Source organism: Symphalangus syndactylus, chromosome 19 (genome assembly GCF_028878055.3).
Source record: "Symphalangus syndactylus isolate Jambi chromosome 19, NHGRI_mSymSyn1-v2.1_pri, whole genome shotgun sequence".
Classification (NCBI taxonomy): domain Eukaryota; kingdom Metazoa; phylum Chordata; class Mammalia; order Primates; family Hylobatidae; genus Symphalangus; species Symphalangus syndactylus.
The window spans coordinates 38,089,071-38,102,134 of NC_072434.2; the positions used below are offsets into that span (position 1 = coordinate 38,089,071).

The following is a 13,064-nucleotide window of genomic DNA, read 5'->3' on the forward strand; positions in this document are numbered from 1 at the left end:
GATTACAGGTGTGAGCCACTGCGCCTGGCCAGATCTCTTTCTCTTAATATAGGTAACTGGATAGATAACTGTATGTATATGTTGCCCCAGAAATGTTGCCCTAGAAAATATTCCAGAGACCTCATAAAAAATGGCATTTTTAGGATCTGACGTTCATTGTGAAAACTCTCTGGTTGGAGTTTTTAGCATATATTGCCTTGAATATAGCAGGAGGGCAAAAAATATTTCTTAATTAATTGACAGAGTCCCCCTATTTAAGTTCATGTGATTCACAACCCCTTGCTGAAGCAGCAGAGTTTGTCAGCATGGGTGATGTGCAGGGCCTGAGTCCTCATCTATAAAACCAGGGCTGGTCACTGATGTCCTTTCTACTGTCTATGATTGTCACTAACTTCCATTACCTCCTTTATTTAAATACCACAACATGAAAACTGCGACGTTTGGTCAGTACTCATACATATGCACATGAGAGGGACAAGAGGGGGCATTTTTAAACAAAAGTAACTCTGCAAATGTATCTGCAACCTCTGTGATCAAGAATGCACTTATCACAGGGTTGGGATCCCTATCAGGAGCAGTGGTGGCTAAGGACCTCGGGATGCTTATGTGGGCAAGCAACCACAAAACTCTCAGTGATTTCAGTTTTGTGTTTCCCATGATATAGAAATGCTTCCTGCTTTTTCTTTGTCTAAGAACATTAGAACATGCCTGCCTGCATTTGCCACATTTTATAACCCACGAAGAAGAGTCACACACCAGACTGAGTCACTCTCTTGACATCTTGAAGTACAGTGCATGGGTTGTGTTAGAAAAGACTGAATGGAAGGGAGCCTGATGCACCAGACAGGCTCCTCTAGATAACCTGCATTGTCACTGGAAGTGTGTCAGACATTGCTGGGGGAGCAAATGCCCACACAGGTCAGCTGTGCATCGTCTCAGAAATGGTGTCATCCGAAAGCATGAGGCCTACTCTGCTGTTCTCCATTGGATTGTTTCAGAGAGAAGAAGAGAAATTTCTTCAATGGAGCAGAGACAGAATTTTTATTCTGATGAAATAAAAATTTCCCCATATCAACAGATTCCTGTCTAGATAAAAATGGGTCCCCTCTTCCCATGTGGAAGAAACTTATCCACACAGCGCCATGAATATGTGTTTACCTTCAAGAGTACAAACTGCACTGTAGAAAACAGCTCCTGCATAAAGACTTGATTCTAAAATCATTTCTGATGCACAATTTGATGACTGTGAGTGGGGGAGATGAGGAAAAGCTCACTGGCTTTTCTATCTTTTTTCAAGATATTAAAAAGGGATCACTGAATTGTTTATGACTTAAATTTATAAAGGATGAATAATTGATTTTAAGATTCACTTACAAAAGATTCACTACAATTCACTTACAAAAGCCTGCACATTGGTACCTGACTTAACCAATAAGGCTCAATAATTTTAGTAATTCCTATTTCTCTCTCGTAACTAAAACTCAACCTTGGAAAACTCAATGCAGCACTGGAGCACTCCCTGTGCCCTTAGTTAGTGCTGGCAAAGCTCTTGTGAATTAACTCTGCACCCTCAAACACTCTTCTTCCTGAGACTTCTCAGCTTTATGGGACCAGGGATGACAATACAATGGCATCTTAATGCAAAGTAAACCAGTTAATGAATGGTGGGCAAAATGGGCTCTAGAGCTAAAAGATATGGATGGGGCTTTCACTTTTAGTGTCTTAAAAAAATAAAATCTGCAAATGATAAAAAGCTAAGCCCAAAAGTATGAGGAGGCAAAGTTCTAATTCCCTAACACCTCACCCGTGAAGCCTGGCAGAATAAGCCACCCTAAAATACGCTCACTTTGGCATAAGGACTATTTTGAGCTAAAGACAACTGAAAACAGCAGGTGCAGGAGGGGAATTCTGACCTCTTTTCTTCCTGAAAGAAGGAGATGAAACTCCCATGTGAACAATGCCCTCCCCACACAAGGAGGAAAGAAACATTCTCATCACCAGAGACAGGGAGTCAAGGCCAAGAGAATTCTGTACTAAGAGACTTTGTTAAAATAATTCCTTTCTTCCTTTAGTTTCCTCACATATTTCAGGTGCTTTTCCATAACTGTCTCTGTTTGTTCAACCTAGTATACAAATATGTGGGTTTTGTCACTTCTTGGGTCTTCATTTTCTTATAGGGGCTCCCATGTACATGTAGAAATTGATATATATTCTCCTGTTAAATCTGTCTCATGTCAATTTAACTCTCAGGCCCAGCCAGAAATCCTGAGAGGGTCGGGGTAAAGTTCTGCCTCCTCTGCAAAAATGAAATTCAATTACCAGGTGGGTTCCTGGTAAACCTTGGCCTGAACACAGTTTTTCCTTCATGATCATCATTTTTCAATTGGACCTCGGGGAAGTAGATTCATCCTAACCCTCATTCTGTGACGGACCCCTACTAATAATTCATGCATAGCTCACTTTTATTTATTTTGTTAATTTTTTTAAAGTAGTATAATAAACACCTGTGAAACCAAAATAAAAAACAAAAGCGAGGACCTTGACAACCACCCACAACTGACTCCATGTGAGCTCCCATCTGCGTGTGTGTTCCCAAAACCCAATGTAACTATCACTCCCTCACTTTGCTTTTATATAGTTTTAATGCATCTCTTTGTGTGCCTTTAAAAGACGGATTATTTCAGTTGTTTTTAACTTTATAGAGTGCATCATGTTCTATGTAATCTTTCAGGACTTACTCTTTTCTTGTAATATTAGACTGCTAGGGCCCATCCAATATTGTGCATTGCTGCTGTGCCTTTGTTTGAACTGCTGACTAATATCCCATTGTGTGACTATAGTGTAGTGCATTCACGCAACCTCCTGTTAAAGGCATTTGGGTTGTTTCTAATATTTAAGGCATTTTTACCAAGTGCCAGACAATGCCATAAGCAGTGGGTATACCCTATTTCATTTGTTCTCCAGCTCGAGACAGGATCTTTCACTTCCATTTCTCTCTGAGAAAACTGAAGCTCAAAGACAGTAGGTCACTTGCCCGATATCAAATTAAAGCATTAAATGAAGGTATGAGGATGACATGCCTTCATGGTGGTATGAGGATGATCTGCCTTTATGCTATGGGATTGTCCTTGCACTCATGGGGAAGAAGAAGCCTCATCTTATTTTATGCATCAATATAGTAAATTGATCCTATATGTCAGCAAGTAGGAAAAGTAAAACTCTTCTCTTGGCCCTCCAGAAAGATTTCTTAATTGAATTCCAGGAATCCAATGTTCTGTTCACAGTTTGAAATACACACACACGTGTGTACACACACACACACACACACACACACAAGCATGCTGCTGTGGGGAAAACAGAATTTTCTCCTCTGAAAGCTTCAGCACACGCCAGTCTGTGAAGCGTGCTGCTTCAGGGTGTCAATGTTAAGTAAGTATTCTTTCAAACAGAAAAGAGAAATTCTCCTCCATTCGATCTTCTTTATAACTCTGAGATAAGGGAAGCATTTTAAAATAGCATTTTTCAGACATCCTGGACGATAAGGTGGTTTGGCTGTGTTATCAGATATCTGCTGTCCCCAAAGGCAGATAAAGTGGATGAAAGTGATCAGCAGTAAGGTGGGCTAGCGAGGCTGTGGCCATAGCACAACATTTACCTGAGGGTGAAAACATCAGCCGCGTCATTACACTGACATTGCAAATGGTAAGTGGATTTTAACATGTCCGGTTTTCTTTGAAAGTAAAAATTAAATGATAGAGCCCATTATCTACCCCCTGAGGTCTCCTAACTGTGACACCACAGTGCTCATAGCTGCAGCGATTCCAGACACTGAGCCAGGGTAAAGCGATTATGAGTTAGGTAATTTTTGTCACAATTTTCTGGAAGAACCAGAGATAACATACCTTCTTCTGCTTATGGTTTTGATTTATGGGGCTATCAATACACATATGTAATAGTCAAATTTATTTTGGGTTAGGGGTGACTGTGTCAAATGTACCAGTGTCATCGGTACTCTCAGGAAATTTGTCTCCATTTAGGTGAAACACTAATAGAGATTTGTAGCCTCTGGGATAACACAGCCTCTTTGAAGGAGAGGACAGCTTCAAAGTCATACAAAGTACATTTTATCATTAAGGCTAGAGTCAGTTGTAGAACAATCTAGAAAACTACTCATTATTGTTTTTTAACTTTTGAACACACAATGACCTTTTAAATGAAACGTTTAGGGATAGTCATCTGTTGGTAATCGACAATCATATTTTCAAGTTTCTACTATAAGTGGGAAAATGTATTAGGCACTCTATAGATCCTCATGTGATATAATCTTTTTCTTCAAGATAATTTTTTTCTTTTCTTTTTAACTTTCCAATTGTGATATACCTAACACACAGAAGACATATAATGTTATTTGTACATTTTTTTTTGCAAAATAACAATTGAACATTCATGTAATTAGCACCCAGATTAAGAAATAGAGCCTCTGGTTCCATTGTCCTCCATTTGGTCAGAAATAACTAATATTCTGAACTTAATGCCTTTTCATTTCCTTATATCTCTTTATTGTTTTACCATATACTAACAGACAACCTATGCCTTAGTCTGTCTGTTTTTTGACTTCATATGAATGAAACCACATGTAGGCATGTATCGCTGCTTACTCTACTGCCTCATCCTTATGAGATTCCTCCATCATGAGATGTGTACCTATAGACACTCATTTTCACTGATGGATAGTATTCCCACAGTTTGGATGCCACGGTTCAGTTACCTATTATATTTTCTTTTTTTCCTTGAGACGGAGTCTCACTCTGTTGCCCAGGCTGGAGTGCAGTGGCGCGATCTCTGCTCACTACAAGCTCCACCTCCAGGGTTCACGCCATTCCCCTGCCTCAGCCTGCCGAGTAGCTGGGACTACAGGCGCCCGCCACCACGCCCGGCTAATTTTTTATATTTTTAGTAGAGACGGGGTTTCACCGTGGTCTCGATCTCCTGACCTCGTGATTCGCCCGCCTTGGCCTCCCAAAGTGCTGGGATTACAAGTGTGAGCCACCGTGCCCGGCCCGACCTATGTTTTCAACAGACATTTGGGTTTTACCTTTAAGAGCTTCTTAATTTTAATGCAGTCATATTAATTAATGATTATCCTTAAGAACTACATCCTTTGTGTCTTATTCAAAATTCTCCCCTACCTCATGGTCATAGTGATAGTCTTCTCTGTTTTCTTCTAACTGGCCTACAAAGTCAGCTTTGTCATGTATTGTAGGTCTGTTTTCATTATTCTGTTCTGTTACATCAAACCACACTTTCTCAATTACTAAAGCTTTATATTAGATCTTGATTATCTGGTAGGCAAAATGGAACTCCCTCTGAAAACATTTTTAGCTTTAAAAACAATGCAGTTGTTCCTTGGTATCTGTGGCGGATTGGTTCCATGACCTCCCTGCAGATAGATACCAAAATCTGCAGATGCTCAAATCCCTGATATAAAATGGTATAGTATTTGCATAACCCCCACACATCCTCCCATATACTCTAAATCATCTCTAGATTACTTATAATACCTAATGAAGTGCCTACACATCACTTCATTCACATGAATTCAACATAGTACTTGGTGTGTGGCAAGTTCAAATTTTGTTTTTTGGAACTTTGTAGAATTATTATTTTTTGAATATTTTTGATCCATGGGTAGCTGAATCCACAGATGCAGAATCCATGGATATGGAAGGCCGACTATATAAGGAAAACAGAAACTAGAACTTACTTTGCTCTGGGTTGATGAACTAATCCCGGAACCTCTTTATTAGTTTTAAGTCTTACATTTGAGCTGGCACTTTTTTCCTGAAACACATAAACACACACATGTAAAAGACAGGATTAGAATCCACAATTAAACAAGTGTATGAGTTTTCATCACGGAAAGGTTCAATCTGTTTGGGGCCCTATACTACGGCTGGTTACCTCACAAGGGCAAAAGTCCTTGCAAAGATGACACACAGAACAGGCAGAACCTGCCAAACAGGGAGCATTGCTATGAAAAGAGAAATTAGCTTTATAACAACTGTGACTCTGTTTAGAAAACAATGTACAGTTAATATTTAATTCTTTAACACTAATAGTAATGAATCAAAGAACAGAAGATCTAGTATCAAGAGAAACAGCAGCAATACAATCACAGCCTTTGTTCACTTGCTCAGGTTAACTGACTTCCGTGCAATTTATTTGTCAAAGACAACTGCACTTACTGAGATGTAAAGTTTGTTGAAGGCCCTAGCCATGACAGGAACAGGAACATGACTAAGACTCACGACAAATGCTGAGATTGAATTCAATTGAATTACTACAATTCAATCCTAGCCTGTATTCAAGAAACACTTCTTTGGCTTTCAGCCTGACCTAATTTCTTATTCCCAATAACTAGCCACATGGGAAGGAAATACTCTCAAATCTTAAAATGCTAGTATATCAGTAAGGACATGATCTCAATAATACCACTGCTCTGTGTTTTTCAACATCATCTTAAAAAGATATTCAAGGTGCTTTATAATTTGCTCACAAAACATACCCCTGAAATGAAAGGAAAGACCACTCTGAACTTATGTAACGGGTGACTATATACACTCGAGGAACTTGAGGTAAGGCCACAATTAAAGGCCAAATCTAGAGTGAGGAATAAAAACTGCCATGGGCCAATGCAACATTCTCATCACATGCAGAGTGATGTGGGATGACACATAAAACAGATGGTTCCCTTCAAATGAGCTCTTTTTGAGGTCCTATTTCTCCGAGAACAGCAGAAGCCACTTAAGTCAGTGAAACTCCAATGACTTACATATTCTGGTTGTTTGTTATTAACCATCAAACACGAGCTTATGTGCCTATCATCAGTACTCCAAAAAATATGTGATTTTGTTTGTTTTCTTTTAGGAAAAGAAACAATCATAAGTTTCTTGCAGTCTATCTTATCTTCTTTACCTTATACTAACTTAAGAGAATGTTTTCATGAACATTTAAGAAGGATAAAACATATTGTTCTGTCTGCTGACGTATGTCAGGAAACAGCAGATGAACACTCCTAATCTTTTACAAAGCAGGTGGGAAAAATTAGAAAACCTGAATGCACTCACACCAGAAGGGCAGGGCCCACGTCCTTTCTTTACCACATGGGGTAAGGGGCCTGGCACTTCATGGGAGGCACTCAGCAAATACTGGTGAATGAATGAACGATGTCAACAAGTCATTCACATGTTTTTAAAAGTTAGAGGTTAAGAATAGCTCAAATGTAGTGTCTTTGTAGGACTGAAGCTGTAATTTCCTTCCAAGCTGGTCCTTTTCTCCTTTAAATCTTATGTTGTCTTAAACACTGAAAATGAACAAGACCTTATCCGCTTTCTCTTTCACGTAGTTTCCACAACTCTTTGAGCTTAAAAGAAATGCACTATAATTTTAAACATTGCTGAGGCAGGAAAGTGACTTCTAATTCTAAAAATGCAAAGGATATACAGTGGTATGTTGTTTATATTCCATTTATTTAACTGTACCCTTGAAAATTATGTTGCCTCAGCAAGTCTTTCTTAAAAACCCATTGTGTGGTTGCTAAGTAAGGAAGGATCTCCCCAAACAACAGAGGCTCAATGGACGAGCAGGACTGAGAAGGAGCAGGACTGAGAAGAAGCCGGCCCTCAGTAAAGCATCGCTCCCAGGAGTGCGCTTCCAGGGCCAAAAGTGAGACAGAGGCAACAGGAAGAAAAGCAGTTTAGGATTTCCCATATAATTCCAAAAAAACTTTCTTCTACTATGTATTTACAATGTGTTTGCTCAGTTTTACAAATTTTCACTCACCAAGACCAATAATAACCACTCACTGAGCACTTACTGTAAGTCAGGCATTATTCTAAGCACTTTCAAATATTAATTCATTTTAACATTCACTAATATTTATATATATTAACTCACTGTTATGCCTACAATACCTCTCACGGATGGGTACCATTATTATCCCCATTTTACAGATGAGGAAGCTCAGGCATACAGCGGTGAAGCACTTACCTGAGACCATACAAGTAATAAGCAGTAGCACGGGGATTTGAACCCAAGCAGTCTGGCCCCAAACTCCAGTTTATTCGCTACTAGGCCAGCATTTCTCAAACTTTTTAGTATCAAGACCCTTTTACCTATAATTTCCAAATTTTGACACATTTCATTGTACAACATAAAAAAATCCCATTTGTTAAAATCACCATCAATCTCATCAGAAAACCATTGACTGAAGCTGTCAAGCTCATGGTAGTGAATATAAGTTTTCCAAACTTCTAGATTTTGTTTAAAGTTTGAATTTTATCACTGGCAAGAGATCTATCAGTTATTTTTCTTGAAGTGTCAGGCTCTCTTATTCTTTTTTAAGAAAATGATTTACCAAATACCAGGTCTGAATATGCATAATTTATCTGCCAGAGATATATATTTTTAAAATAGCGATGTCCCATAAAAAACAACTCCTAGTTCAGCTTTCAACTCAATCAATTACAGAGATGCTTTTCTCCATGATAACCATCTAACTTGGACATGCAGAAGAAATGCTTTATGCATACTTCCCATTTCATCACACAGGCTATTAAAAAGATATGCATCCAAAGTCTCAGGATACAAAATCAATGTACAAAATCAATGTATACCATGGCTGGGCACAGTGGCTCATGCTTGCAATCCTAGCACTTTAGGAGGCTGAGGCAGGCAGATTATGCGAGGTCAGGAGCTCCAGAACAGCCTGGCCAACATGATGAAACCCCATCTCTACACAAATATAAAAATTAGCCAGGCATGGTGGTGTGTGCTTCTAATCCCAGCTACTCGGGAGGCTAAGGCAGGAGAATCGATTATGACCTGCAATCCTGGGCAACAGAGCAAGACTCCGTCTCAAAAAAAAAAAAAACCCGTACAAAAAACAAAAATCACTAGCACTCCTATACACCAACAACAGTCATGCCAAAAGCTAAATTAGGAATGCAGTCCCATTCACAATACACACACACACACACACACACACACACACACACACACACAATTTCTAGGAATGCAGGTAAGCAGGGAGGTGAAAGATCTCTACGAGAACTACAAAACACTGCTCAAAGAAATGAGAGATGACACAAGTGGAAAAAACATTCCACACTTATGGATAGGAAGAATCAATATTGTTAAAAAGGCCATACTACCCAAAGCAATTTATAGATTCAGTGCTATTTCTATTAAACTACCAATGTCTTCACAGAGCTAGAAAAAAACTATTTTAAAATTCATATGGAACCAAAAAAAAAAAAAGGCCAAATAGCCAAGGCTGTCCTAAGGAAAAAGAACAAAGCTGGAGGCATCACGCTACCTGACTTTATGCTACAGGACTACAGCAAACAAAACAGCATGGTATTGGTACAAAAACAGACACATAGACCAACGGAACAAAATAGAGAACCCAGAAATAAGCCTGCACACCTACAACTATCTGATCTTTGACAAACCTGACAATAACAAGCAATGAGGAAAGGATTCCCTATTCAATAAATGGTGCTGGAATACCTGGCTAGCCATATGCAGAAGCTTGAAACTGGACCCCTTCCTTACACGATATACAAAAATTAAGTCAAGATGGATTAAAGACTTAAATGTAAAACCCAAAACTATAGAAACCCTGGAAGACAACCTAGGCAATAGCCCTCTGGACATAAGAATGGACAAAGATTTCATGACAAAGACCAAAAACAACTGCAACAAGAGCAAAAATTGACAAATGGGATCTAATTAAACTAAAGAGATTCTGCTCAGCAAAAAACAAACAAACAAACAAAAAACTGTCATCAGAGTGAACACACAACCTACAGAACGGGAGAAAAATTTTGCAAACTATGCATTTGACAAGGTCTAATATCCAGCATCAATAAGGAACTTAAACAAATTTACAAGAAAAAACCCCCAAACAACCCCCATTTAAAAGTGGACAAAAGACACGAACAAACACTTCTCAGAAGAAGACAGACATGCAGCCAACAATCATACAAAAAAAGTTTAACATCACTGATCATTAGGAAATGCAAATCAAAACCACAACGAGATACCATCTCATATCAGTCAGAATGGCTATTAAAAAGTCGAAAAATAACAGATGCTATTGAGGTTGTGGAGAAAAAGGAACACTTATACACTGTTGGTGGGAGTGTAAATTAATTCAACCATTGTGAAAGACAGTGTAGCGATTCCTCAAAGATCTAAAAACAGAACTACCATTTGACCCAGTAATCCCATTACTGATTATATACCCAAAGGAATATATATTGTTCTATCATACAGACACATGCATGCACGCGTACACTGCAGCACTACTCACAATAGCAAAGACATGGAATCAACCCAAATGCCCATCAGTGGTAGACTGAATAAAGAAAATGTGGTACATAAACACCACGGAATACCATGCAGCCATAAAAAAGAATGAGGTCATGTCCTTTGCAGGAACATGGGTGGAACTGAAGGCCATTGTCCTTAGCAAAATAACAGAGGAACAAAAACCAAGTATCACACGTTCTTAATTATAAGTGGGAGCTAAAAAATGAGCACACATGGACACATAGAGGGGAACATCACACACTGGGACCTATTAGAAGGTGGAAGGTGGGAGGTGGGAGAGGATCAGGAAAAATAACTAATGAGTATTAGGCTTAAGACCTGGGTGATGAAATAATCTGTACAACAAACCGCTATGACACGCATTTACCTATGTAACAAATCTGCATATGTCCCCCTGAACTGAAAATAAACGTTAAATAAAGGTATGCACACAAGCCACAACATTTTATAAAATTAAATAATTTTTACTGCTTCATTGAGAGCATTCTTAAGTGAAAACAGCAGTGGAGAATACAATGTCTACTAATAAGGTTTGATGCCAATGCCTTGGTTTGGGCTAAGGCACCAGCAGTTTACCTTACTGTTGCTGTTTTAGCATCAGTGCACATGTCAACACCATGAAAAAAGCAAACAGCCTCTTAGTATCATCAGGAAAATGGCTTCAAGAACTCCCTGAGAAAGTCTCAGGGACCCCCAGACCACACTTTGACCATAGCGCCTCTCTATTTCTTTTGCACAGAAAAGAACTATTAATTATTTAATTATGCTATATGCCTTATTTTTAAAAACAAATATTTAACAGCCTTATGGGGGTAAATTTTACATTCTATAAAATTCCCCCACTACAACCATATGATTAAATAATTTTAGTAAATTTATAGAGCTATGCAGTCATCACCACAATCCAGTTTCAACATAGAGCCATCATCCCAGAAAGTTTCTTTATCACCATTTACAGGTGTTCTCTGCTCTCATTCACAGTGCTGGGCAACCACAGATCTGCTTTCAGTCTCCAGAAATTTGCCTTTTCTAGATTCATATCATGAATTCACACAATATTTAGCCTTTTGTGCCTAGCATTTTTCACTTGGCATAATGTTTTTGAGATTCATCCAAATTGTAGCATATAACAGTAGTTTATTTTCATTGCTAAATAATATTCCAATGTATGGATACACCACATTTTGTTCCTCTCCCTATCCCTTGATGGACACTGATATTGTGTTCAGTTTGTGGTTATTATGAATAGCAATGCTATGAACATTCAGATAGACGTCTTTTTGTAGACATGTTTTCATTTCTCTTAGGTAGATTCCTAGGAGTAGAACTGCTAGATTACATAGTAAGTTTATGTTTCATTATTTAAGACATTCCAAACTGTTTTCCAAGGTGGCTGCCCCATTTTACATTCCCATCAACAATGCCCAAGGGCTGTAGTTTCTCCACATCTGCACCACCAACACTTGGCATTGTCGTTCCAACTATTGTCATTCTAGGTAGTGTGTAGTGGAATCTCATTGTGGGCTTTATTTACTTGAAAAACATGATTTTTTAAGGCTTGTCATATTGGTGTATTCTCCAGAAAATCCACCTTGGGAGCATGTGTATACTTAACTTACTGGTTGGCACATTTGCATAAAGAAGTCAGTTTTATATTTGTTTATAAACATTTAACTTCTACTTTGGGATTTGTGTGTTGGGAAAGGGTAGGTTTAAAGAGATCTGCTTTCTTAAAAAAAAAAAAAGAAGAACAAGCAAACAAACCAACAGGGCTGGATGGAGGAGGAAGGAGAAAGTGGTGGGAGCAGTGAGACACGTGGTTCTCTATCAGCAGCAGCTCAGATGAAGCAGACCCAGCAGAGGGGGCTGAGAGCCATGCAATATCTGAGGTGCTCCAGAAATAAGAAGAGAATAAATACGAGATGACAGATGAAGCAACTAAGATATTGTTTCTCTTAGCAAGAAAAAACTATTTTGATGGTATTTGACGCTTGTGAACTAAGTATGCTCCCTAAAACAAACTGAGACCAACTGCGACTAAGATAAAGGCTTTTGACAGGGTCTCCACAGGCAGTTCGTTATTCATCAGCCATCCACACTTGAATCAGAATCATCTGGGATGTGTGTTAAAATAGTTTCCCAGGCCCCACTCAAGACATCCCAAGTGGGAGTCTGTGGAAGTGAAGCCCAGGAATCTGCATTTTAAACAAGAGTCTTAGGTTATTCTTCACTCAAAAAAGTTTGAGAACGTCTATTTCAGCGGAAAGATCCTTTACACTTAGTATTTCCCCATTTGGCTCTTACAGAGCCAGCTTTCAACCTAAGCCTTGGGGCTCCGTGGAGCTGTCTCAGGGTCGACAGGGAGACCCACCAGACCAGCAAACTCTTAACTTTTTTTATTATTAATATTTAGGGGCTCCATCAGTTGGGAAAAACATCCATTTCTCAAAAATGTTTGCAAACTACTGTCAGGTAGTGACAGATTTATTTAAACAGCAAATCAAACAATTTTTTCCTTTGCTTGAAGTAATTTTATTTATGAATAGAATATACTTGTCAGTGTCTAGAGTAAACTGATCATTCTCTTCTTAGGTTCTCTGATGCTGAAGACAGTCAAACTCACTATACTTATGCTGTTGTCGCAAGCTTCCCAATCCCTTATTCCCTTT

The 13,064-nt window shown here is 38.8% G+C and overlaps 1 protein-coding gene and 1 long non-coding RNA gene across 3 annotated transcripts in view; one reads left to right on the forward strand and one right to left on the reverse strand.

The window, feature by feature from the left end:
* C19H1orf21 (chromosome 19 C1orf21 homolog) overlaps nucleotides 1-13,064 on the reverse strand; it is a 262,347-nt gene that overhangs the window by 32,634 nt on the left and 216,649 nt on the right. Inside the window, exon 4 of the mRNA XM_055233513.2 lies at nucleotides 5,765-5,841. Coding sequence (XP_055089488.1) covers nucleotides 5,765-5,841 — 77 coding nt within the window. The remainder of the gene's footprint in view (nucleotides 1-5,764; nucleotides 5,842-13,064) is intronic.
* The window catches only part of LOC129458033 (uncharacterized), a 34,198-nt gene that overhangs the window by 5,829 nt on the left and 15,305 nt on the right, over nucleotides 1-13,064 (forward strand). The window lies entirely within an intron of this gene.